The sequence below is a fragment of the Brienomyrus brachyistius genome, chromosome 5 (assembly GCF_023856365.1).
Source record: "Brienomyrus brachyistius isolate T26 chromosome 5, BBRACH_0.4, whole genome shotgun sequence".
Classification (NCBI taxonomy): domain Eukaryota; kingdom Metazoa; phylum Chordata; class Actinopteri; order Osteoglossiformes; family Mormyridae; genus Brienomyrus; species Brienomyrus brachyistius.
The window spans coordinates 9,034,681-9,062,145 of record NC_064537.1 but is presented as its reverse complement, the minus strand read 5'-3'; the positions used below and the strand labels follow the sequence as shown (position 1 = coordinate 9,062,145).

The following is a 27,465-nucleotide window of genomic DNA, read 5'->3' as shown; positions in this document are numbered from 1 at the left end:
TAGAACCTGAATGCATCATTTGAGAACTTGATAAGTTGCCATGACAACACAGATCAAAGGATGCGGTCCATGTAGGGCTGTTTTTGAAAGAAGAAGAAAACACATAATGGTTCAGAGGTATTTATTTACAATATTTTTAACATAGATACAAATTAGGAACAATATTGAAACACTACTGATACATTTACGCTTGTCCATCCTAATACAAACAATTCCCCTGTGCAAAAACATTCCATGACCACTTAAAACCTTAAATAAGCTTAAAGGCGGAGTGCATTAATAGCTGTTAATTGTTACTGCCATGGTATCACAATCCATGCTACTCTGACTCATTAATGACTTGCCTGTCCAGGGTTTCAAGACCGAAATACATCTTCCTAGTCCGAATGAACCGAGCCAAAGGACAGAATATGTGTCTTTAAAATTATGACAAATTTGGATAGTGAGCAGAGTGTAGCTACCTGATGCACAGCATAAACGTGGTCTGTCCAGGTACAGTCACATAGTCAATGTGTTCACATGAACTTTAACCCGTGATGAAAGAATAGCAATTGGGTTGTAATTAAAGGAAAAGGGGAAAAGAATCCACAGTCAAAATGATGAAATCATGCTGTGGTACTGATTTAAGATACCGAAAGCCTTGGAAACCGGCAAGAGCATCGTGAGAGCCGGAACAGCACCAAGCGACTGTGTGCACACAAACTGCCATCTGTATGCACGGAAAATTGTTCCATATTCATAAAAAATTGTCAGACATATAGCACATTTCATATGATTGACCGTATGTGCATCTTTCAAAAATGGGTTCCTTGTCATCACTACAGAATATTTTAAATGTATTATGTTCGGAAATCCAGAGTTATTTGAATACCTTGTGGTCTCCGGTAAACCAAATGGCTCCAGATTCTAATTTATTCATGTCTCACAATCACTTTGTTGTTGCGGTTTAGCTATTTGTCTCTCACTGATCGGTTAAGCAGTCTTTCAATCAGTATCCAGGCGAACAGTGCAATGCCAACACAGACTTACAAGTGAAATGTCCGTAGCGACTAGAGCTAAATTTATCTTTGAGCACACCTCAAATAACATCTTGAAATGCTTTAGTAGAGTATAACTAATTTTGAAATATTCCAACAAGGATTAACTTCTTTTGGAATATAAACGAATGCATATTCAACAACACCCTTAAAATTTGGACAGAAATGTTAAATCAATTTATGCTGGTCTATAGCCAAACACAAAACACTTCTAGATGCTATTAAAAAGAATGTGGAGTTGGTTTATCCTTAGGTATACCCTTAGGGGTGATGCGTGGCTCAGCAGGTTAGGAGTCTGTGCCCATGAACGGTAGGTTGTCGGTTTAAATCCCAGTGCTGGAAGACTGATGCCAAGCATTGCTGCACAAGGCACTTAACACTAAGCTCCGGGGGTGCTGTACACTGCCTGCCCCTGCAATGTCACCCCCAAGCTTGTGCTCAACCAACATGTGTCTGCATGTCTCGGGAGGGCAAGATGGTGAAAAGAGGATTTCCCTATGGGGATTAATTAAATATCACTATTATATTCTACTCAATTTATCAATAGTTTTACTATTGTACTAATAATAAGAAAACCACATGACACAAACATGCAAACAAAAAACAAAACGAATGCAGTTAGTAACTTGCAGACAAATCAAACGGTACTAAACACCGTATGAATGTAACAAAAAACCATAACTTAATGTCACATCAAGTAAAAGGAAAAAAATATGGTCACGTTAACCTCTCATGACTGACTTAGTATTATATAACATTGAGGATTCCTTGCAACTTGTTCTACGTCTCTAGGCTGTGACAGTAAGAATGAGTAACAATTCAATAGATGCATTAACACAACTGAGGGGGGAAGCGTTTGGTCAGTAACATTTACCACACTAATAATGAAAATGAACAAATAAATGACAATGACGGCAAACAAACTATTCTGAGAATGGCTACTGATAGCATTTATATACCATGTGCATATAGTTAGTAATCTCACTTCAAAATAACGTTATCACTTACTAAGAACCAATACGGTGTTTTAGTTATACATACTTTGTAAAAAAGTATTTTAATGAGTATTTCAATTCTGTAATTAATACCCATACAAGATTTCTTTCGGCTTGATCATTTCCTCATTCTTAATGGCTAAACCGAAAATCCCAGCAAAAAATTCACAGGATTGCACAAAAAAAAGTATTTGTCTAAAAAGGGCCAATCGATTATTTTATATTATTACACAACAGGAAACAGCTGGGGGTTAATTTTCATCAAATGTCACATGGTTTTTGGTTTCTTCCAAAATCCATGATTTTGGTTTTTGGTACATCAATGGTGACTGTATTCTGATATGTATGACAGCACAGAAGGCCTGGTTAAAAGCACATCATTGTACATGAGTGCTACCAGCTGGGGGTCGGTCAGAGACACCTTACTTAAGGAACATTGCTTCTTTTCAATGGTCTCAGTTGTTCTTCTTGTCCTGATAGGGGGCGTATGGGGCATAGGGGGGAGGCTGTTCCTGGGGAAGGAAAGGGAAGGTCAGCATGTCTTACTTTGGGGGGCCAGGCAAATCAAAACAAAATGCTCTGGGCTGAAGGGAGGGGGTCACTTACCACGGGCATGTATGCATTGTGAGGGTTATTGGGGATATAGAACGCATTGCCTGCCGCGTCCGCTGGCACGGGACCTGAAAACACCAGACGGTGGAAATGCGGCACTGAATGCATCGCATGCTTTTGCCGAATGACGCAAGCAAAGAATAGCAATAATATTGTTTGTAATATCCACTTTACCCATGTAATATTCAAAATTAATACTACAAACAGTAATTTAGGAGCCATGACACAGAAAATAGGAAGTGCATTTTAATGAAGCAAGAACAGGAAGGGACAGGAAATTCAGTGATGCAATAGTTTTCCTACATGGCAAACAAAACTGATAACTAATGGTGCACCAATATGGTAAAATTTGACCGAAAACCAATATAATTTTGTCTAATATCATTGATACTAATTTTGAGCCACTGACAAACTGGGGGGGGGGTGGATTGCCGGTGCATAATATTTTAGTGGAATTACAACATCACATTACATCATCTATTCATCTGCTGAAAATGGAAGGTCAATCTGCAGGCCAGATTGTGAATTAGAAACATGTGAGTGGTAAGTGAAAACCTTCATCTCTTCTATGGAAAATGGCTGATCATCCGATACAATCATCTCCACTCTTTTAGTATTGCCTGACACCGATATACTAACCAATATATGATGCGTCTCTACTGACATCTGAACTACCCATAAACCTTCGGTAACCAGGTAACAGATACCACATCACGGTGACTTTATAACCAACTGCAGCAAAATATTTGGAAAAGGAATTTTGAAGAATTAAAATCATCCGTTAAAAGGTACAGCTCAAACAAAAATAAGAAGAATATAATGAGAGCTAATGTACAGAGATTATTCCTATTTTAATATGGAATATTTTTCATAAGGAGCAGCTGTTCAACTGTATAACTTATTCAAATGGCTAATACCAATTTTCTAACATATACATAGCTTGTTATATTGAGCTGTCCTCAATCATTAAATGATCGTGTTGATTAGCCGCTGCAGACAGACAAGGCTGGACTGAATCAGTTGCTGCTGGTATGTCACAGAGCGCATCTGCAGGCAAAACCACTTATCTAGACATTTATTCTGCACGGCCTTAACTTCAGAATGCTGACCAATGAAAACAAGTCAGGTGATGCTAAATTTAGTTGCTTGTATTTAACAGAACCAGAGCAAGGGAATGTGTGCGTGTGTATATGTGTGTGTGTGTGAGAGAGAGAGAGAGCACAGTCTTCTCCACACCTCTGTGCAGGTCCGGCTGTAACATAAATTCATTCCATTATACCAACAATAAATGGTGTTTAAAAATCTGTGTGATGTGACCTAAACAAACCATTAAAAAATTGAATTTTCTGCACTGTGACACAGAGACACATTAACCATACAGTATCTACTGCTACCATATCTGTACTTTATGTTTACATAGTCAAAATAACCAAAATTCCTGGCTTACAAATTGGGAAACTTGCTTGAAACATTAGAATAGAACAGAACGGAATAGAGTAGAATTATAACAGAATAGAACAGAGTAGAATTAGAATAGAGTAGAATTAGAACAGAATAGAGAAGAATTAGAATAGAATAGAATAGAATAGAATAGAATAGAATAGAATAGAATAGAATAGAATAGAAGATAGTTTCCATGGGGATGAATAAACTGTCTGTTAGCCAGCATGCAGCACCCATGGAGCTGGGGGTTGAGGACCCCTGCTTACGGGTCCAACATCGGCATAAATCTGCCAGCCCCAGATTCGAATCCGTGACCATCCAATCACAGGCACAAATTCTTCACCCACTGAGCGACAAACCTCCACTCATTATTTTGAAAATTAAAAAAAAAAACATAATTGTGAATAACAATGACTGAGCATTTTCCAAGAATGACTATGTTTAAAAACAAAGACTAAAACCGCAATTGAAATGAAAAGCCTTAATTAGCATGAATTCCTGCTTTTCTTCCCCCCCCCATAACAGCTCGATTTTCATTTCACAATTTCCCTTCAGCTGACACTCCCTCTCAGAAGAATGGTTATGCAATGTGACAGACATGGAGATCCGGGATGCGCTCCCTTACCTGGGTAGGGAGCTGGCCAGCCCTGGGGAGGTCCAGGGTATGGTGGAGGAGGCGGCATGTAGGGAGGGGCACTGGGGGCAGGGGGGGCACTGGGGACTGCTGGGACAACTGGGTATACCCCTGCAACCAAAAGCAAAAGAACAAGAGAAGTCTTATTATGACAGAATTTAATCATCTGCAAATATATGCTCAGATACTATACTATATACTACATTAGGTACTACTAGTAACACCAGGCAGGAACCGTGGTTACCTCCAGAACCACTTCAAGTGTAAATGAGTGGTGTATTCAGAGCGGGTCTTTTTACACACTATTGTTATACTGAGCTGACATTTTTATTACTGCAGTCTTCCAATTAGCTTTAATGACCCTAACCCATTCTCTTCGGACCACTCTCATTAAAACGGTATTTTCACGGTATTTTCAGCCACAGAAATGCCATTAGTGGGACTGTTTTTTCGTCCATCGAGCCGTTCCATGTAAATTCTAGCTGCTGTATAAAACCTCCAGGAAAGTGGCAGTTTCTGATTCTGGAACCACGTCTGGCACCAACGATCACACAAAATCACTCAGATCAAGCATCTATTTATTTTATTATTCCAATGTTAAAGTGAATAGTAACTGAACCTCTTGACCCTATCTGTGTTCCATGTGTATTCAGCGTGCCGGATCAGGCTGTGCTAACAAGCAGGTGTAACTAAGAGACTGGACTCGAGTGTAAAAGGAACATCCATCTAGTGGTTCTGGAGTAACAACAAAAATGAAGTGCTTAATGCGCCAAGTAATATTTGACAAAGGTAAGATTCCTATCCATTCTTAGCTGTTCCAGGAAGCAGATCCTGACCTGCAGAAGCTGGTGGGCAGGGATACCCCATTCCAGCAGGCGGCTGAGGTGCACCTGGATAGTAACCATTGCTCGGGGGTGGCTGCACATAGGGGTAATTCTGGGGATAATTGTATGGGGCTGGGGGTGGAGCAGGAGCAGGCGCAGGAACAGCAGGCCCATAATTATTCATGCCTCCAGGAGAGGGGTAGCCAAAGGAAGCACCTCCACTGGGCACAGGCGGCGCACGTGAGGCTGAGCGAAACAAAATACGGAAAAGACGGCAGAATTACACCAAACACAAAAGCTACAGCTTATTAAATACAAAGGAAGGTCCCGCCAGCAGACACTCATGCAGTACAGAGGGTGTTTCTCAATACCAAGACTGCAAAGTTCCTACTTGTGGGCTTGGTAAGACCGGTCTTGCTAACTCGCCTCCCAAGAATAAACTTGAGTCGCAAAGAATCATGGGATTCGGCGTGGATGCAACCGATGTATCCTTGAAATTGGGGGAGGGGCATCATCTGGGGATTTTTACCGTCCGCCGTACTTTTGTTCTCGAGTATTGGAACTGGTGTTGGGCAATGGGCGACAACGTAAAACGGGAACGCGAGTACGGTCAAGAACGCATATTGAGAAACACCTAGTGAGACACCGCGATATGACCTGCAGCAGATGGGGCCAACCGCATTCTTACCGTTGGAGGCCAGCTTGAAGAGCTGCTGGCCAAATTCTATGGCGCCTCCACTAGGGAAGACCAGCTTAAAAGCGGCATGTCCCTCCCAGCCACCTTCAGACAGAGATGGGAGAAAAGAAAGGGTTTCTCTATAAGGGGCAATGGGCAAAGTATTAAATCTGCACAGGTCGGAACATAGTACGCACTATTATCGCATGTTGTGAATGAATATGGAAAGCGACTTCACTACTTATTTTATACCGTTGACTAACGTTGCATTCCACACACATTGGATTTCTGAACTTGAAAGCATCCTACATCCTACCTGAAAAAGTACTATGGAATGGTGAAGCCGGAGCACCAACTGGGAAACTCGGACCAACATCACGTACCCCGAATTCACCAAGATGGCGGGTGTTGTGATGTCAGACAACATGGCAAACTCCACAGTGGCAATCAAAGCAAAGGCCTTATAGAGTGACTTTCCCTGTCTAACCTTACAATAAAAACATTAGGCAAAACAAAACCAATTATGTATGTAGATCGATGTCAAAACTAATTCCAAATATTGCTGTTTAGCTATATGGTAGCTGTCTACAGCTAGTTCTAGCCTATACAGACATTAAAATTTCAGGCTGCCAATTTTTAATTAATCAACCTTTCAGTGTTATGCTTACACTACTGTATACTATTCTCGATTTACAATTCATAAACTAATAAGATAATTATTAATATTATTTCGTACATAGATTTATTATATTGTAAAATTATACCATGGCAGCGAGCCATACTGATTGTTTACATCTGGCGTCCAACTCGTTTTATTTTTCACCTTAGAAATTCCAACCTCCGACTTAACTGGCATGCAGGATAAGTATTACATAACAATCTTGTATGGGCTGATGTGAAACAGTATCAGCGCTACAGGGAATGCATTTCAGAAATGCAGGCAGCCAGCAACGGCAGCAGGAAGAGAAGCATACCCCCAGGCTCAGCCGAGATGGTGCCTTTGATGAAGTTTGCACCAAAGACAGGCTGTTCGATGCTGCAGCCCTTCATCAGATAATAGGGGAACATCACAGAGACCAAGCTGTCCTTGGCATTGTGGGAAACGAAGACCATCTAAGTGAGGAAGAGAGGCATGATGGGTAACGCGAACGGACCCTCAAGCACAGCAATGCAAAAACGACAGTGAGGTGCGAGCTCAGTTACCCTGTATGGAGTCAAGTAGGCGGTGCCCTTCCTGGTGCCCCTCAACAACTCCCCCCTGCCGGTCACATCACTGAAGGACAGCTCCACATTCTTATACTCCCTCAGCACGCTGAGAAACACACGTACACAAACAGAACTAAGATGGCACGGCAACAGAGAGACTCAGGTGGTCTGAATCCCCATGACTTTCATCTCTGCCATTTTGCCGTCATACAGACTTCCATAAATCCAGCATTGGTGCTGCACGGTCATCAGCAGTAACCACACCAGAGCTAGGGTTATGCTTATGGGAAAGCCTGCACAACGGCTGTAGTTGTACCCGGAGCAGCGCGTTCCCGTCTCCCTACTGCAGCTGATAAGGTGGTGGGAAAATGAGTCAGACTTTCAGGAAGCCTCTCTCAGCTGGTCTCTAGTGGGCCAAAAGCAAGAGAAACCGTTTCATAGGCACAGAGACACAGCCACGGCCTTCACAAGTGACACATCATTTGTGTAACAGAAAATCCCATCATCCCACGGATTTAACTCAGTTACTTGATGGATCTGTCAATCAGCCACAACTGTAATGAACTTTGGTAGGTCGTCTTCATAGAGTCTTCACTGCAATCCCATGAGCAGACTCCTAAAAAAATAATATTTAACTCCTTCTTACTAATCGCACTAAACCACTGCTAACCCTAACGTGTTACAGGCCCTGCTGATTGCTGTCGTTGAAGGTACAGGTTTCCCCATAATATCCCAAATGGCCATCATTAAAATTATGAAAAAGATGACTGATTTGTTTTCCCATCATTTAACTGGACATGCACCAAAAATGCATTTTTTAAAATTCAATGCATATGCGCTGCATTAAATCATGTTTTTAGCATCTTTGATGGCTACGCTGGTGAATGGTGTCAGACAGCACTGCTCAGTCAAATGTGAAAGGCTCTAAACATTCATTTTTAAAAACATCTTGCAAAAAACATGTCAGCTTACTAATGCGACTCCGCCGCTGTTCACTGTCAACCTATCGACTGATTGTCAAAGAAGTATAAAGGATTTTCAACCATCAGTGGTCGATAACAACCAGTCTAGTACTTTGCCAGTCCTGGGTTTTGAACTCGCGACTTCTGCTTTATCACCAGGCATAGGCATTACTCATGGGGAGCCGGGCGGGACACAGCTCACGCAATATTCAAAACAACAGCGTTTGTCCCACCCAATATTTTCCCAGACTTTGCTTTTTAAAAAAAAAAAAATGTCGGGGGAGCTCAGTTCTCATCTAAACTACAGACTGAGGGGAAAAAAATTTGGAGCCGACTATTTCAAAGAATGGATATACTTAAAAACAAAGACTGTATACAGTCAATATTGAAAAAATGGGCGGCGGCCTATATGTACAATATATGACATCATGCAGGGCTGCACGAGAGGACGGATTTAACTCAGTTACTTGATGGATCTGTCTTTGTCCCCCCACAATACAGCAGGGACTCAGAATTGACAATGGTCGCTAGCCAGTCTTGCTCAAGGGTTTCGTTTCCTCAGTATCCAAGCTTTTTAATTCGAGATTCACAATGTGTAACGTGACGACATTAGTCCATCGACGGGTCCAAGAAGGCCACTGGATGCAACAGGGACTTGGTTTCGCATTTGTGGACCTGCTAAAAGTAACTGGCACTGTCAACAGAGATTTATTGCGGGTTGGCCTTAAATATTCAGTCCGCATGAGAGAAAAGATAAGTCAAGGAGACACATGACAGGGGTCACTGTGGACTTTGGACTTGATGACAGCATCTTTAGAATCAGAAGGCTGTGAGCCGTCACTAACACAGCCACAGTAACCCACATTCCAGAGGAACTTAAAACCGCCATCAGCTGGTGTTGATGCATGCAGACGAGATAAGGTCAGCTGCCAGCAGAGCGCCAGGCCACCACCTTCATGACACCTTCGGCTAAAGCCACAGTTCCCAGCCTCAAATCTCTTGGCCGTCTCATAACAATAACCTTAAATATGTGTACAGTAGGCAGTATGTATTTCCACATCTCGTACATCATTAAAAAAACTGGACCCCATATAGCTACAACCGAAAAGCTCTGGATCTAGTTCGTATCCAATACTCTCAAAGGATCTTCACAGCATGCTGATGTCTGGCTTGTTTTCAAATTGAACTGTATTATTTACAATACATACAAGATAAAACATGATTCAAATCATGTAATATTAAATACATATTCATTACCTAATTAAATTATGCAATTAATTACACAATTACATTAAACTAACACCGATTTGGAGGCAAATCCCCAGTATGGGCTCCCTTTTGTAGGTCAACCTTAGTCAAGGTTGCCAGGTTGGGTCAGCTGGCTGGAGTGTAATTTTCATTTTGAGACAAGTCTGCACACACATTTACATGTATGTAAGAGTTTTATTACCTTGTACAGAGTCTACAGGGTTTGCAAACTGCCCCAATGCGTTTGGTGTAGCTAATTCTAGGTTTACAATGGAATAATATAGATTTGCCGTAAGATGTCTTGCGTGCCCGCGTGAGAGTCACGCCAGATGCGTGAGAGCTGGCAGCCCTCCCTTAGTATGATAACGGAAAATAATGCCCCTGTGCATGCTAGCTGAGGCTGTACAACCGGGCAGTATACCTAGGAAAGATACCATTTGGCCCACTAAAGGTTTAAGTATGGACAATATTATATAAAAACACACACACACATCTGCTTGCGTATATGAAATGTCAGTTTCGATCGTACTGCCGAATTCTAACTAATACCAAAAAACTCTTAAATTAAGGACAAAGTCTGAATTAAAAATAAATAAAACAATGCAATAATGTTTGGGCTAGCTCTGTCTCATGACATTAGTCATTGACGTGTTTATTTATTAATCAGATATTCCAGTTACTTTCCATTCGTCAAAACTGATGTCAGATCAGTTTACTCCACCACGGCCCTTAATTTTTGACCTAATTTGTTAACTCAAAACTAACCGTAAGTCAGTGACTAGGCGTTTCCGCATGTTCAGCCACGGCCGGGAATAATTTGAACCAATACAAAGACGATTAGAGAGACGTAAACCAGAACAGCCAATAGACTAACAAATAACATCAGATTGACAGAATTCAAAGAACCAATAGATGGAAGGCATGAACAAAAACAAGTCGTTAAACCACCAGTAAGGTATTTGTTGAAAGTAAGGTCTTATTTAGGCCAATTACAATACAAAGCAATTCCATCAAATTTAAGACAACAAACGAAATAGTTTAATTAATATACTTGGAAGAGAAAGTTAATGTGCAAACAAATACTACACTAAATAAGAGCAAAAACTAGCTGATGTGAACTTATTCGCATGAGACTCCTTATTGCTCGTTTACACCCAAAATAGCCAGCAAACTGTAATTCCGTATTAACCAAACCGGGCAAGGGGAAGATTTAAACCAAATTACTTATTTTTGTCAATCTACTATTAATTATGCGACTTATTAGGCTTTTGGCTAACTATAAATACCAAAGTAGTTACACATACGATATAAATAACCGGTACGAATTACTACTATAACCTACCTTTCGCCGTTATTAATTAAAATACCACCATTTGGAGAGTGATTTCTATTGAGCGTCATGTTCTCGATTAAATAATGTGGTAAAAACCTATCGCTAAAACTGCACCGCACTCCTTCCTGAAGCCTCTTCTCTGTGCAATCCGCTACGTCATCACGTTGCTCAACAGTTCAAATTGCTGTAGCTCCTGCGCGGCTGGTTTTTTTTATTGCAATCATATTAAAAGGCATCAATATAACTGATCTCAGATCTTATATCTATATAAGACACTTCACATTAATTGTTAAAGAGTGTAATCACAGAAGTTGCCCTATACCTACAGTAATAGCACAATTAAGCAGTTTCTCAAACAGCATAGGTCATTAAAGAGGCGCAAGATTTATTTTTAATTTACAAAAATCATAATCATACCAACATTAATGGCAACAATAGCAATACCATTCACACGCAAAACATACTTTTTATCCGTGTAGTTCTTGGTTTTCATTTAGCACGTGGTATTTGGCAAGTATAGGACAATTGGGTTGATAAAAAGAGGAAGAAAATTAATGGAAAAATTATGTTTCAATATATAAAGAAAATGTAACACTGAAATCACAATGCAGTAAATTACAACAGTATCGATCTGGTATGACATGTAACAAACAAAAGGTAAAAAACATGAAATTCCTATCTTACATCTACCTTAAGATATTGATATAATAATAATATATAATATATAGATGGTGTGATACAGAGGTAATGCAATTATTAAAATGTTCATATAAACCAATTATGTATTGATAAGAATGAAAGATTACAAATCATTAAATTGATTCATAAAAATCTGTTGGTGGTAATATATAATATGTACAAAATAATAATAGTAAAAATGAAACAATTCATTGACATTCTTGCATGCACACATACAGACAATCTAGCTATGAAGTACAATTTCCCCAAACTTGTATTACCATCAATACCATCCTGTACCATTGTCCAAAAAAACTACTATTACACTTTTGACAAAATAAATTATACAACTACCTGTTACAATACGAAGTACTTCTCAGACACAAAAGACACAATTTACACTCACTCTCATATATACATATAACTTGATTGTACAAATTCTTAGGAGAAAAACCTTATTTTGTGAAAGAATTCTTTCAGGGCTGACCTTAAACAAAATTTCCCGTAAATATACAGAGATCAGAATATTTTTATTCAAGTACTTACTATTGTGATCTGTACACAAATGAGCAGTTTTCTTATTTCAACACTGTTATTACTGAATTAACTTTTGTTGTGCGCAGTGTAACACAAGCTCTGAGATTTCTTTTGTGCATTCAGTTAACTGACAAATTAGTAATATACTTCACAAACTTACTGGAATAATTATACTGCAGTAGGCTTGAAGTAAGTAATGGAAGACTTAAAAATCTATATATTTTTAGTTTTTCCATGGCTTACTAAAGAGAGTTAGGTTAAATTTCAATTGACTGAGGAAAATTACATTTAGTTAATATAAATATGTGACCAAGTACAGACGCTACTCTACTTACGAACTTTCAACTTACAAACTTTCTGACATACGAACGAAGAGGACTGTAAGTCCAAATTGTGTTCGTTGGGCTCCCGTTTCCTGTCCGCAATATCAGTTTTTTTTTCTGGCCGCTACTCCCGCCGCACAGCAGCGTGACGTACGTACTCCCAGCATCCTTGTACTTAGTACTTGAGTATACCCTTAAACTGATGCTGAATAATGACTTACGAACATTTCAAGTTACGAACGGCCGTTCGGAGCATATCTCATTCGTAAGTAGAGAAGCGTCTATGGTCCCTTTTTTACAGATTTATAATCTGTCTCCCTTGGTTAAGAGGTCAGTTCATGTGCATTTGGCAAGGTTGTGAGAGGAGAGATTGTGTATTGTAGTAAAAATATAGGTACAGAACATTTAAGTGGTATGAGACCCTCCAAGCATGCAGTGATGGCATGACAATACAAACTTCTATCACCGTTTCTGTATCTCAGCACTACATGCTCTCTGCCACCCTCACTCACAAGTTGCTCTCCTGTGTGTCACCAGGGGGGGCAGTAGAGATGGGGTGAAGGCCTCCGTTATCATTGAGCCTCTTGGCACGATATGTTTCATAGTGGATATTGTGAGTCACTTCTTTGAGGTCTTGCAGGTGAGACCTGCAACAACAAAGACATCAGTAAAACACTTAAATCACCCATCCTCACCCCTTATTGGTCCCTCCAATGCAGAAGTCTGAATGAAATCTTGTTATTCAATGCTCCACTGCCATCTTACATGGTTTGGTTCCCCATCAGACCTTTGCGCACTAGATAAATATTTAACCTGAATGAGAATTTGGAAACATTTTTGTAAATATTATTTTTTCCTCAGCTCACCTGATCAAGAAGTCTCGCAATTGGGAAAATTCACAGTGAATTGGATTTTCAACTGCAAAACAAAAGAAAGCGATAATGAATTACTACTATAAATACACAGCAAAAGTACTGTAAGTTCAGAAGTAAAAAGGTTACAAATAAACAGAGGAAAGCTGCGTGATTCGTGTGGCGATCATTTGATTTCCACATGACTAAGGATAAACACTTTAACAGGGAATTCTATGGTGACACAACCCTATTAATGCTGTGATTATTTATTGACTGAGCTGATGATTGAAATGAAGCTTCACTTGCCCTCTGTACATCTTGTGCTCCCTCCTTTTTAAAGACATACACACAGAGATACAGGCACTCACATACGGCTTTTCGTCAATTAAGCAGTTAACTCATCTCAAAATGAAGTGATAAAGTATTGGAATAACTAGACTTATCCTGAATCACGACAAGGAAAGATCTCTTTAAACTTTTAAAAGATTTTGCTCAGTATCGTTGTCATCGATGAAATGATATATCAATGAAGTGTTTTCTGAGAAAGGCATTCTTCATATGTGCGATATCTGTATATATCTGATTATCTGTCTTATTAACGGTTCCTTGTAATGACTGTCATGACAGTAGAAAGTTGCTAAAGAAACGGTTTTGTAGTGCATGCACCCTTTATACAAGACTACAAGCCTTACCAAGAAGGAAATTTACACTCCTGTCAACATTTAACAATATGTATTCCCTGTTCAGAAGCTATTTAGGTACCAGGATAACGGAACCTCAATATGTATTTTGAGACAGTACAATATAATAATTACTATAAGCATTTATATAATTTTTTTAGGGACATTTTGGTGACTAAATTCTCTGTGACCTTAATGCAATGTTGAAATTGTTTGATACACAACTGGTTGACTAACTGGACTTCTTTGCATGGTCATTTTCATCTGAGCACCAATAGAATAACTGCACAGTGTGGGTATTGCTTAAGTAAATAACCACTAATAATGAAAGGAAACAGGAAAATGCCGTCTACTGCAATCAGCTGGAAACTGAAAGTGATCACAAAATCAGCTGTAATACACACCCAGAATTTGAGGATATTTTGTGCAAAAGAGCAACTTTAGTGTCATATATAGTCATGTGTATCATAATAATATCACAATCCAAATCGAAAAATAACACATTAGCAGCAAGAATTCAGCCCTACCCAAAAAATATACTGCATTTCTATATTTTCACATGAAAGATTTTTATATCTTACACATAAAGTACTTAATCCAGAGTGGGAATAAAGTACAAAGACATCCTAATTCTGTCATTCAGACATCAGAAATGCTCTTCTCAGACCCAAACATTATAGAATTTGCGCAGATAAGTTAGAGAGAAAAAAAAAACCTTGTTAAGAACTGACCTTCAACCACCCCCCAGGGGGTCTTCCTGCCCAGGACTCGTTTGCCATTAACCTGGTATTCCTTATCACTGCCCACCACGGCGAAGGGCATGGCCTCCTGCCAAGTGAACGAAAAGCTAGTCATATATCTGGTCAGGTAAAGTAACGCAGTAGTGCTCTACAACAGAATAGCATGGGAAGAAATTACTTGACACTGGGGAAATTTTACAGAGAAGATGCTAAATTAAGAGAACTAAAGAAAATTCATAAATTCACTCAAAGAAAAGATTTTTTTAATTACCCTGATCTTATCATTGTCGCTCTTGTCCTCCATGTCTTCATCAAACTCTTTCTGGGGGTAAAACTCGATGCCAGATATTTCTAGTTCCTTCCTTACCTATTAAAAGAAGACATTTGTTGTATTATCAGTTATGTCACGAGCTATGAACATGTCAGATATATTTAACAATAAATCGATACATTAGTATTTCTGACTTCTCATTGGCTGCCTAACCCTCTGTTTGAATTCAATCTTCTCCTCCACTGTCAGCGTGTCGGACTTGGCAATGACCGGGATGATGTTCACCATGCGACTCAAATTCTTCATGAACTCTGTGTCCAGCTGCCGCAGGCTAGAGGTAAGTGAGAATGAACGAGAACCAATCAATGACAAGTCAGAAGATGACAGGATGATGCCAAAACTCAACAGCCACTGATACGGACATTACAGAAAGCTCAACTGAAAGAGCCGCAGTGTCACACCTCTGCAACGATGTGGATGCTGAAGCCTGTACAGTCAGGCAACATGAGGTGCCAACAAAGCCTGAAGATGCACATATTGTGGCTATTTTGAAAATATGGTGCAGTGGTCAGCACTGTTGCCTCACACCTCTGGGACCCGGGTTCGAGTCGACCCAGGTTCGAGTTACATGTGTGTGGAGTTTGCATGTTCTCCCCATGTCGTCGTGGGGTTTCCCCCGGGTACTCTGGTTCCCCCCCCCCATTAGCTGAGGCTAATTGGAGTTGCTAAATTGCCCGTAGGTGTGCATGTGTGAGTGGATGGTGTGTGAGTGTGCCCTGCGATGGGCTGGCCCCCCCGTCCTGGGTTGTTCCCTGCCTCGTGCCCAATGCTTCCGGGATAGGCTCCGGACGCCCCGCAACCCAGTAGGATAAGTGGTTTGGAAAATGGATGGATGGATGGAACTTAAAATTTGACTAATTTATATAACTGTATATAACTGTGAAAGCATGATTGTGAAGAAATGGGTACCTTTGATGACCTTAAACTCTAGTGCTATCACAGACTCTCAAGACTACTGTGCAATGCAAAGTAAACAAGTGTATTCTTGATTAAATCAAGCCTGGACTTTCACTTGAAACACAATGACTAGACTATCCTATTTTGAGCATATTGCGAGAAAACTGCACATTGGAAAAGACCATAATGCATTAAGGCAAACTTTAAGGTAACAGAGGAAGAGGACAACCAAACCACAGGGAGCATTACAGCAATGAACACGCCACTGGGAAGCCTGTATAGCCAGATAGGAAATGGCGCGTTCTGGAGGAATGCAGGACATTGGTGGCTTAATGGTTAGGGAAGTGCACTTGAAATTGAAAGATTGCTGGTTCGAGTCCCCGACCAGCAAGGCACCACTGAGGTACCCTGAGCAAGGTACCGCCCCCAAGCCCTGCTCCCCGGGGCTGAATTAGCTGCACCCCTGCTATGTCACGTTGTCACATATGGGTTAAATGCAGAGGACACATTTCGTTGTTGTGCGCTGTGTGCTGTGGTGTGTCAACAATGACAATTGATCACTAAATTCTATTCTATCTAGACAGCTGCCAGGTGTGAACACCAACGTGATAGCACCTCATGACAACAGCAATGCTACTCAGAAGTCCTCCTGGATGTATAACTGGTAACCTTTAAAACAACTGTTAAGTTCTTTCATTCTACTACGTATATTTGGGGTCCTGTTCAAATGTCTGCTGCTCTTACAGTGTCCCAAAGACCAAGAGTTTTCTACAAAACTCTGTGAGGAGAGGGAAGTTTTTACTTCCTCCTGTATGCTGTATTTGCCTTTATCAACCAACCATGCTGTAATATATTTTGCATGCATTTCCCACATAATGACTTTCCCGCAGGTGTAGACTGAATAGACATATCTGTGATGTCATCATCTAAATGTGAGCTCACAGTGATGTCATAAAGGGAAGGTCTCCTACTGAGGCTTGTTTGGATTAATAAAAAGCCAATTTAAGAAGATGCATTTAGTTTACACTTACGAATGTCCAGTAGGGGAGATGAAGTAGAGGCAGCAGTGCACTCTGGTGTCTGGAATGCGCTTCTTGCGAGCAATATTAACCTCCTCCTTCAGAAATTTTTCATATTGCTCATTGATGTACTTTGCAATGGGATCCCAGCTGCGGGGTGAAGGAACAGTGAGAGAACTGCAGTTAAAAATAAACTGATAAATCTACTCACACACTCTGCATTAATACATTCAGCGCTCAATGATTCATTATATACTGAGCTACAGATTCAGTAAAATATCCCACAGGGAAACTCATGGATTAATGGTTACCTTATTTTACCCATAATCCAGTTTGTGTGACCATATGCATATGTGTGACATTATTCTCACTCTCAAAGAAATGCACTATTACCAGTTTTCATTGTTGATCTGGTCTCCAAATCCAGGAGTGTCAATTACTGTCAACTTCATCTTCACTCCACCCTCTTCGATGACTGGAAGATTAAAATTGTATTATATTAAGTCTAATAATATATGTAATTATTCATAATATCCATCCATCCATTTTCCAAACCGCTTATCCTACTGGGTCGCGGGGGGTCCGGAGCCTATCCCGGAAGCAATGGGCACGAGGCAGGGAACAACCCAGGATGGGGGGCCAGCCCATCGCAGGGCACACTCACACACCATTCACTCACACACCATTCACTCACACACCATTCACTCACACATACACACCTATGGGCAATTTAGCAAGTCCAATCAGCCTCAGCATGTCTTTGGACTGTGGGTGGAAACCGGAGTACCCGGAGGAAACCCCACGACGACATGGGGAGAACATGCAAACTCCACACACATGTGACCCAGGCGGAGACTCGAACCCGGGTCACAGAGGTGTGAGGCAACAGTGCTAATCACTGCACCACCATGCCGCCCCATATTCATAATATATTGCATATAAATATATAATAATTGCCCATAAACATTCCCAAATTATCCAGTTTAAACCCTGTGAGAGCCTTATGAGAGCCTGTCTGCGGCAGGAGGCAACTCAAATTGAGTTAAGAGTCACTCATCCTGAAGAGGAATAGCATGTTTACACTGACCACAGCCATTGCTTAGTTATTCGAGCAAGTTGAATGCAGTGTAGGCAGCAAGGTAGCAGCTGACAGAAGGACATCAATATAGGTGGGAGCCAGATCTAGCAAAGGTCAAAGGTCAATAGCCCAGACAAGTCAAAGTAATAAGCGTTAGGGGTGGTTTTTGTAAATATGAACAGGAATTCACTTTAAATGTTTAAAAGACAAATGACCTCCTTCTGCTAGACTTTTTAGTTCTATATTACATTTGGAATGGATATGAAAAAAGAGAAAAGTTACCTGAAAACAGGGGTATAGATGATATAAAGTAATTTGGACATGTATGAAAACTTTACAGTGGATAGGCGAAAGCTGAAGAAAACCTTCACTGCACTCGCAGACTCGAGGAGGAACGAACACAGGGGAACAATTCCTGGAATTCCTCCAAACAGCCTTTTTATTTGTCAAATGGACAATTGAGTTGTGAGGTAAATAAAACTGAGGTAGCTGATAAGTCCATCATCATTCTACTCCACTCCAAGATCACATCAAGTGCCATTTAGGCTCCACATTGTATCTGTAAGATCTCAGTTAGGATGAAAAGGCCTCGTTGAGGAAAACAAAGCACCAGTATGGTCTGTAGAATGATGTCAATCGGTGTTTCCCAACTCAGTCCCCAGGGACCCTCAGACGGTTCATGTTTTTGCTCCCTCCCAGCTCCCTGCCATTTTGGAAGGGAGCAAAAACGTGAACGGTTTATTGGACCAGTCTCAGAAACACTGATGGACGCGTAAAAGGAAACAGTGTTTTTGAGCAGAATCACTGCATGAAATCAAAAAAGCGCAGATTAGCACCAGGAAAGAGCTGCTTAAGACCATTTTGCAAGCCAGCTCAGGCAGCCGAGAACAGAGACATAACCACTAATGTCAGCTACGCATTTGAGTGGGTGACATACAAGCTTCTCAGACTGTTTTCTGAACTTCTCACTTTACACTTTACAGCTGCCAGCAAACAAAAACACTAAAGTTCAGTTTTGCTTTGCAGTCCCAGAATGGCACAACAGTAGAGGATAGAATTACTGTGGGAAACTACTCAGACTCTCACAATCAGCTCTTACAGATGCCCAGGGTAAATGGCGAAAGTCCTGATCAGCTCTGACAGCCTTCAGCATTGAGCCAGGCTCTGGGGTCAAACCATGTGGCCTGAGTTTTCTGTTTGATATCCCCACACTTGGGCCTCCGATACAGAATAGGAGGGAATGCTAAACGCTGGACTTTTAAAATGGCTAACAAGGTGTCCTCTAGGGTTTCAGGGCCTAAAGTAACCGTGAGCTACAGGAGTCACACTTGGCCATGTGACAGGGGCCTGTGGAGCCCAGGCAGCAGAATCTCAGTGCCATATTGCGGAAGGCTGAAGAAGAACTGTGGCCAAAACTGTACCATGGTAAGAGCATTGTAGAGGCGGACTTTGCTGAAATCACTAGGCCTGTTATGAGGCCTGATATTCAACGTTGGTACATATTCAGAAGACCCGGCTGCAGCTTCCACAGGCTTCAGTCAGGACTGTTGAATTCCGGAAGGTAAAGTACCTGAAACTGATTATCAAAACTGAAGCTGCAGCCAATCTTAAAAACCCCAAATAAATATACAGCATCGTACTGTACGTATTTACAGACAAGTCCACAAGTCAGATCATTCTATGAAACTTAAATATGTTATAGACAGTCTTCTGAAGAGCTTTTACAACACTAAATATAAACCTGATAGAATCTAACTTTCAAGCTCAGACAAAGCAATCCGATTTACATTTTATAGAAAAGCTTTACAAGAGAGTCAACACAGATTCAGCACACGGAACATGTGCGATACACGTGTGAGAAGCCCTACTGCGCCGATACCGTGTCCTTCGGAAAGGCAACTCAGAGAGGAAATTCAAGGGTCTCGAATCCCAAATTCCCGAATTCAAGGGTCTCGAATCCCAAATTCCCGAATTCAAGGGTCTCGAATCCCAAATTCCCAATTTCAAGGCTCTTGAATCCCAAGCCCATTGATTAAGAATTCGTATGGCTCTACAAATTTGGGAATAGACAATTTACTTAGAAATTTATTATATAAAATATGTAAATCAAGGCAGTATAAAATCACATTTATTTAGCAGATACTTTTATCCAGAGCGACATAAGATTGAGGAGGTGGGGGCAGACAGTCCCTGGGGCGACTGGGGGTTACAGGTCTTGTTTGGGGGCGTAATGGTGACATCATTCAGTCAACAGCAGGATTTAAACCGGTAACCTTCCAGTTATGGGCACAATGTCCTAACCTGCTGAGCCACACACATGAATTATTGACAACTGAGAGTCGAAGATCTTTACTGCTGCGGCAGCCTGCGTGTTGCGTTCATAACGATATAAGATTAAGTTGATGCTATTATTAAAATGGGTCATGGAAAACACCTTCAGGCCACAAGCACATTTTGGGATGTGAACATGCAACCTACTGAGTGTAAGTCAAGGCCCCAAACCTCTGCACTTTCTTCATCTTTGCAGTAACTGCTCCCACAGGGTTTTCTCTGGCACCTATGTCTAAACCCTTTCCTTACCATGGGACACGGCTTTGATCTCCACAGTCCTGGGGATCTTCTCGTCACGACTCCACCCTGTGCTCCTTCTGCTGACCTGAGATTTGAACAGCGTATTCACCAAGGTGGACTTTCCCAGGCCACTGGTGCCTAGAGGCAAGTAGAAAGGATTAAGACATCAGCTGCTGCTCCTGAATGCCTTTCAGTTTGTACAGCCGGGTTTCTCAGAGGGTGTAATTCAGGTACAAAGCAGCAGTGGAGTCCGTTATGGCCCCTGAATCACATGTCCTTAACAATTACACCCCTTGTTATGCTGGAGGTATGTTGCTTATTTAAGATCAAACCAAATTAACATAATTATGATTTACTTTCAATGTAATTGACCAGGCAGTTTAAAAAATGAATTATATAAGTCACAAAAACCCATCATATATAAATGTAATGCTGAATCCTTGATAGAATGACAAACATAAGAATATTATAATTATATATAATGTCTAAATGCTTAATCTAAAACACCTACAGATTCAATATACACTTACTGGCTTAAAAAACACTAAAGCATTAACTCCAGAGTGTCATATAGAATTTTTGCAATAAATCTTTCTCACCCACTACCATGATGTTGAAGTCAAAGCCAGTCTTCATGGTTTTCTTCCTCATTTGTTCAATGATGGTATCAATCCCAATGTATCCCAAGAGCGTCGACCCTCCACCTGCCCCCTGACCCCCGACCCCCGACCCCTGAGGGCCATGGACTGAGGAGATCCCGGTAGGTTTAGCAGGGACTACAGGTTTGGGTCTGACTTCTGGGGGCACAATTTCAGACATGTCTGCAGGTAAAATGGGTGGAGTGGGTGATCAGAAACTATAATCGGGCATTAGCTAGACACATCAGCACGATTCCCAAACGATACACCGCAAAAAAGCAATATGATTAACTGAAGAAAAAGTTCTTGCTGGATACAGTGTTTTGATTTACGGTTTATCAATGTCTCACGTCCACACGTCACATGAAAACGGGATTACATAAACGCAAATACATGTGCAGATACATATAAACGGTAAGGGATTCATATCATACTTAAAAATGCACTTCACGCCAAATGCGGTGGTGATTGAATGTTTAGGCAATTTTCAGCGACCAAGCAGCAATCCCATGATTTTACGTACCACCTTGTTATTATCGTTAATCTGTATAACGCGACGCTAGTTTATAGTTCAGTGACATTTCTGATTTATTTTATCGCAGAGAAATGTCCTTCAGGTATCGTCCACGTCTCATTCTAGCCCATATTGTATATGCAGCGTTTTATGGACTGCCTTCCTCGCCTTATGCTGTCCGCACCTTTTCGGTATTCTGACCCGTTACTCCAAATAACTCTTGATTGATTTTCGATATTAAGGGTTTCTTTTGACAATGAATCCCTGTTAATAACACAACACATCACATGTTGACAAATTCCACACTGCATGTGCACAACGGACACTTATTTTGATTCATACCAGTCTACATTCATGCATTATGCACCGCGTCCCCCGTAAACCCTCCCAAACTGTATTTTTTTGCCATCTATTGTCCTGTCTGATAACTGAAATAAAACAATGCACTTCAGAGTATTAATCTGTCGGCTACATTGCTAACAATGTTTTTCACTGCTTGGCGACTTACCAATTGTTCGTTATGAGCGCTTAATCCAAAACCGTTACAAAAAAGGAACGTGTGTTTCCTGTTGCCCAAAAATAACAAATATACGGGTGATGTCTAATACAGATGGATAGAGGATGTACGATGAGTGTCATGTGATCAGCCACCTTTTCTCTTCTCTTTCTCTGATCAGTCGACAAGCCTCCACCCACTAACCCCCCGCCCCCTTTTTCTGGTTGTCAAAGCAACGAGAGGAGAGAGGACCGACGGATGCAGCGCGCATGTTCAAAACAATTTCACCTCTCCGCTAAACACATCAGGCTTATTTGTCGTTAACGAGTCTACGGTCCGTTTAAATTTGCGATAAATCTATAAGCGCTTCACTGACAACGGCGTGGTAGAGAGTTTGATGTTTAGGGGGGGGTGAACAACTTTATAATTTTCATAAAAAGGTCTTTTTATTAGGGGGGATGAAATTAAATGTTGGGGGGTACACGTCCCCCCAGTCCACCCCGAGTTCCTAAGCCCCGATCAAAAAATAATATTATTGGTTTCTTTTATTATGGTTTGGATTGTGTGTGTGTGTGTGTGTGTGTGTGTGTGTGTGTGTGTGCTCGTTAATTTAGTTTTAAATTAATTAGATTAGAACAGCGATCAGGTCATTTTGCTCAAATTATTTTGTCTGTAAATATTGCTAAGTACAGTATAGTGACCCTAAAAGAGAAATTGTTTACTACTTACAAGGTTGTTGTTCGCCGGTAGTGTACAGTTTGCTGAGCGCGACCTACATCGACATTCGAGTGTCTAGTCTGTAGTTCCCTCTGAGTGTCTCTGACTTGCTCCTCCTCCCTCCTTCACTTCCTGTCCCTCATCTCTCTTTTATCTCCCCCTGTTTCTGTCTGCCTGGAGCCAAGGTGATAAGACACGGGCAGCCTGGTCATCTCGTTCATCTACAGTCATGTGCTTAAATGTTTGGATGCGACTACCTTCGACAATCTTTGCGTCTGCATCCAGTCCTCCATTCCATGGCCTCTGGCTCATATAGCATTAAGCAATAAATATATTTTCAATAAATTTTAGCTATTTGCATCACAGTTTCCTGCACTCACCTGTTACGGTACATTCAGAAGAGTGCTTGGGGTCTTCACGGGTGCTTAAAAGCACCAATGAAGATAAGGTCAGTCCACGCTTTAGAAAGGTGTTACAGTCATTATCCCATTCTTCTTTCTTCTTGAGGCCTGCTTTCTGAGCATATGGTATAAAAGGAGACTCTTGTCTGACCCCAGGCTGTAGGCCCACTTTTGTGATGTTTATTGGTTCATTCCCAAGGCAGCTGCATAAATCGGTCTTCAGATTATTTGATGGATTTGGCAATTTGTTGGGGGACAACATATCAATTACTGAGCTTTTCCCTCCCCCCGAGTCCTGTGGGCCAGTTTTGGGTTGGGATGCCTGTGTACTGTTTTTAATGCCAGCAGGAATTGATCTTAAATGTAGGTTAGAGTCTCTCAGGTCTGTCAGACGTTTTGAAGGTCTTGGATTCAGCTCGGTGTATGTCTGCCTCCAAGGCAGCTCAGAAGCAGCGGCTGTGTGTAAAACATCGCAGAGATCATCTTGACGAACCACAGTGGGGCACATGCTGATTGGATATGCTTGTTTTAGCTGATTCTCACTATAGTTACGTACATTCATATTACCTGTTCTAGAGACAGTAATTTCACCCTCGTCTTCTTTCACAATATCTGGGGACTGAAGTCCATGCCTGAGATTGTTACTCTGGCTAGAAAACTGACACAGTTGGTTCTTGAAAGATTCCGGCTTTTTTCTCGATAGCGAAAGCATTTTACTGGAGGTGGGAAGAGATCCCAGCTTCGATGGAGGAAGGCAAGGAGTTCGAGTTCGGCACACTTCCCCGTATTGCTGCCTTTCTGTGCAGAATTCTGTGTTATCAGTGCAAGTCGGTGTGTTGCCTTTGGCACTGCGATTGAGCAGCTTGACGTTTCTCGAATTGTCTGCATTGTTGATATGTCTGTGCTGGTCGTAATGAGCGGTTAGATCAGATCCCTGTTTTCCATTATTTCCTTGTAAGGATTCAGGCTCAGGAGGATTGAGGTAGACTTTGAAGTTATGAGGGGGTGGGGGCAGAGGTCTGTCTGGAATATTCTTTTCCTGTGGTGCGTTCTTTAGGATTTCACTGGTAACAGGGCACTCCAGTGCAATTTTCTGTTCATTAAACAGAGAATAAGCCAGATTTAAATCATGTCCTTTACTGGCTGAAGTTCTGAGCCCTTGAAACCTCAAAAATGAGTGTCGGTCCTTGTTCTTCAACCTGCCAGGGTCTGGCTCTTTCGAACACTCCCTTTGGGTAGGTGAGATGCCGAAGCTGGATTTAGAAGTACTTTTCTTTAATTCAAACTCTGCTCCATATAACCCAGAATCCTGAGCTCTGTTTTGCCAGGCATTCATTCCCTTTGTATATTTTTGATTATGGCATAAATATTTAGGGATGATCTTGTTGGAACCCTGCATATTCTCTTTAGGCCATGGTTTGGTAAAGTTGGCCGTAGCAGTTTGGTTCTTCACTGTCCTTTGGCCAGGAGATTTGTAAAGATGCCCGGACCTTTGCCCCCCTCGGCCCCTTTCGGTGTGAGTAAGATTTGTAGGGCCCCGATTCATATGAAATGGAAGCAGACTTAATATCGGCTCTTGGCTCCTGTCCGTTGAGGGCAGCCTTTTCTGACCTATCACCGTGCCGGAGTTTGCTTTGGGTTTACATGTGACAGGTGCATTAATCTTTTTCCTTCCAACATCACGATCCAGAGGGGAAGCTGGACCAGGCAGGTCAGGAGATTTGCTTGTCTGCCTTGATCTAGTCATCCCCCAAGTTGGTTTTGAAAGCCTCGCGCTTGGCTTTGAAACCAACGGACGGGAAATAAATGATAAGGGTTCAGATGCAATGGAAATGGATGGAGTGGGCTTTTTGCTAGGGGGGAAAAAAGCAATAAGGAAAAAAAACACAAGCAAAACTCAAATAAAATAAAATACATGAATATTTTGTGTGCCGATGATGATTGGCTGTTGCGGTGGGGCACATACCTCACGGTGACTGACGGCGGCTTATTCGACGTCTGCAATGGGAGACCCTTGCTGTCGAAGGAAGTGATCTGAATGGGCCTCTTTTTGATGACAGGAGAAGACAGCGGAAGAAGCTGAGGCAAACACAGAGGTGACCCAAGGGGACTGGAGAGGGCAGGAACTGGGGGTGAAGGGGTTCCTGTGCGTTCTAAAATGTCACTGTTCATTGTAGGGTGACTTCGACATGAAAATGAGCAGGGAGAAATGGATATGAAACAATAAACAAAGCATGACATTAAAAATGAATGGATGAGACATAATAAAACAGACTGAAAGCCAAAGAATAATGGATTTTTTTTTGAGACATGTGCACTGCAGAAGAAGTTAGTAAAGAGGACAGTGGGACACATTGCACCACCGTTACATAAATCACATATTAGGTAACGCAAATGTATTTATGCTGACTGCAAAAACACATGCCACATCATCAGAGTGAAGGAATAAAAAGTGTAAAGGAAGAAGTTAAGTGTCGGAAGACAAAATATACTTTGTACTTCAAATGTAATTGCGAGATATATTATTAATCCGTCCAGGGGCTATCCCAGCCTTGAGCTAGTGATGCTCGGGATAGGAGACACTGCAACCCTGACTGGAATAAGTGGTTGGAAGATGCCTGGATGGATTAGTGATGCCTTTTTGGCCCATTTTCTCTACTACAACCACACCTCAGGTTCCACACACATTTAGAAAATGTCACCTTTGAAAATGAGCTCTGTAAATGATAAAACAAAAATATATATGACTAACCTGGGGTTCCGCGTCTGTCTGTTGTTCCTATTAAATGGAGAAGCAAATGAGTAAAAGGACAGTGAACATAAGGAAGCAGTGGGCTCCCAGTGCATTCCCTCCATTTTTCTGATCTATGGCTGCTCTGTTGGAGTCACCCACGCTCATCTCCCTGCCCACTGGCACTGGGTCTCTTCATCAGGGACACTGAGCGATGGCAAGAAGCAGTTTGGGGACGTAAGCGATAACAGATAAGGAAGAAGTTAAAAAAAAATAAGGATATGGGCAGTGGGTATTTTTTGTAGAAAGCTGTTAAAGGACAGAATATCATCTCAGGAAAAGTTTTACAAAAATAGTAATGTGATCAGTAAATATGCTTTTGTAAAGGTTTGAACTTTAACAAATAGATGGTACAACGCAAAACAACATAATAAAGGACATCTTGAAACTGCTTGGAAATTGCAGATTTGGTGGTGTGCAGCTCTGCGGTGTAAAGTTCATGATCAGAAGGTTGCTGGTTCAAATCCCCTGGCCAGCAGTGATGTCACTATTGGGCCCCTAACCCCAGATGCTTCGGGGACTGACTGACCCCGCTTTAATAAGTGTCTGCTAAATAAATGCAATGGGAAAAACTGTACTACACAGCTCACAGTACAGGCATCTGGAACACTTCCCTTGGGATAAGGCTTAATGTTGAAGAAAACAGGGGGAAACAAAGATTTGGTGGAAGGACAATTACACAAATCTATACAGTCACCTAACTTAGACTCCAGCACTGAACAGTACCACTCCCCTCTCTGTTTCCACATATATCCATTGACCTCAACAACTAGGGGTAGATTACTTGCATTTAGTTTCTGCTTGAGGGACCTTCATAGCAAGCGTTACTGGTCCAACTCTTCCAGGTTCCATATATATCCATTAACTTCAACAACTAGGGGTTAGACTATCTTTGTTTAGACTTTATTGGAGCAACTGTCATAGCAACTGCTACTGGTTTGATATACAGAGTTAATTTTAGGACGACCTCTGGTATATGTATCTGTGGTCCTTGTATGCACTCGTCCTTCGTCTTCATTGAAGGATCGCTTTACCAAATTTGATCACAGCGCTAACAGATTTAAATTCCTTCTGTGATCTTTAGGGTGTCCCAAGAGCACAGAAACAGTACAGAGGATTTGCCTGAAAGCGTAATCAGAAAGGGCATGAAATTTGTGTAAAACCTAACGTGGGACAAGTCTTCACCGGAAAAGCAACAATTCCACTTCAGATAAGCAACATTATGCTTAA

General features: G+C 41.3%; 2 protein-coding genes and 1 long non-coding RNA gene across 6 annotated transcripts; 1 reads left to right on the top strand and 2 right to left on the bottom strand.

The window, feature by feature from the left end:
* Nucleotides 1-104: 104 nt before the first annotated feature.
* LOC125742535 (WW domain-binding protein 2-like) lies at nucleotides 105-11,138 on the bottom strand. The gene is made up of 8 exons (XM_049014638.1): nucleotides 10,980-11,138; nucleotides 7,425-7,533; nucleotides 7,196-7,334; nucleotides 6,234-6,326; nucleotides 5,558-5,791; nucleotides 4,713-4,832; nucleotides 2,639-2,712; nucleotides 105-2,544 (listed from the first exon to the last, which is right to left on the bottom strand). Exons 1-8 carry the CDS (start codon nucleotides 11,036-11,038, stop codon nucleotides 2,488-2,490), a joined length of 885 nt encoding a protein of 294 aa, XP_048870595.1. The 5' UTR covers nucleotides 11,039-11,138; the 3' UTR covers nucleotides 105-2,487.
* A 179-nt stretch (nucleotides 11,139-11,317) lies between these two features.
* Nucleotides 11,318-24,384, bottom strand: septin3 (septin 3). 4 transcript variants are annotated; one of them, XM_049014594.1, is made up of 10 exons: nucleotides 23,424-24,378; nucleotides 21,278-21,499; nucleotides 20,688-20,816; nucleotides 17,423-17,504; nucleotides 17,042-17,179; nucleotides 15,267-15,384; nucleotides 15,054-15,149; nucleotides 14,774-14,870; nucleotides 13,375-13,426; nucleotides 11,318-13,155 (listed from the first exon to the last, which is right to left on the bottom strand). In XM_049014594.1, the coding sequence occupies exons 1-10, from the start codon at nucleotides 24,154-24,156 to the stop codon at nucleotides 13,017-13,019; spliced, it is 1,806 nt and encodes a 601-aa protein (XP_048870551.1). In that variant the 5' UTR covers nucleotides 24,157-24,378; the 3' UTR covers nucleotides 11,318-13,016. The 4 variants fall into 4 exon arrangements, with proteins under 4 accessions (XP_048870551.1, XP_048870554.1, XP_048870553.1 ...); XM_049014597.1 differs by lacking the exon at nucleotides 23,424-24,378 and adding an exon at nucleotides 23,056-23,173; XM_049014596.1 differs by lacking the exon at nucleotides 23,424-24,378 and adding an exon at nucleotides 22,339-22,516.
* On the top strand, nucleotides 15,327-16,846 carry LOC125742559 (uncharacterized). The gene is made up of 3 exons (XR_007398130.1): nucleotides 15,327-15,390; nucleotides 16,591-16,674; nucleotides 16,757-16,846. It is a non-coding gene; the product is annotated as an uncharacterized LOC125742559 (long non-coding RNA).
* Nucleotides 24,385-27,465: the final 3,081 nt, after the last annotated feature.

Excerpts from the sequence above, each read along its gene's own strand:
- LOC125742535 (XM_049014638.1), bottom strand. The coding sequence starts at position 11,038 with ATGACGCTCAATAGAAATCACTCTCCAAATGGTGGTATTTTAATTAAT. Across the intron at positions 7,534-10,979 it reads TTAATTAATAACGGCGAAAG|CGTGCTGAGGGAGTATAAGA; the intron begins GTAGGTTATAGT and ends TGTGTTTCTCAG. Across the intron at positions 5,792-6,233 it reads CTTCAAGCTGGCCTCCAACG|CCTCACGTGCGCCGCCTGTG; the intron begins GTAAGAATGCGG and ends TGTTTCGCTCAG.
- septin3 (XM_049014594.1), bottom strand. The coding sequence starts at position 24,156 with ATGCTTTCGCTATCGAGAAAAAAGCCGGAATCTTTCAAGAACCAACTG. Across the intron at positions 21,500-23,423 it reads TTCTGAATGTACCGTAACAG|ACATGTCTGAAATTGTGCCC; the intron begins GTGAGTGCAGGA and ends TTTTACCTGCAG. Across the intron at positions 17,180-17,422 it reads CAGATCAACAATGAAAACTG|CTGGGATCCCATTGCAAAGT; the intron begins GTAATAGTGCAT and ends TTCACCCCGCAG.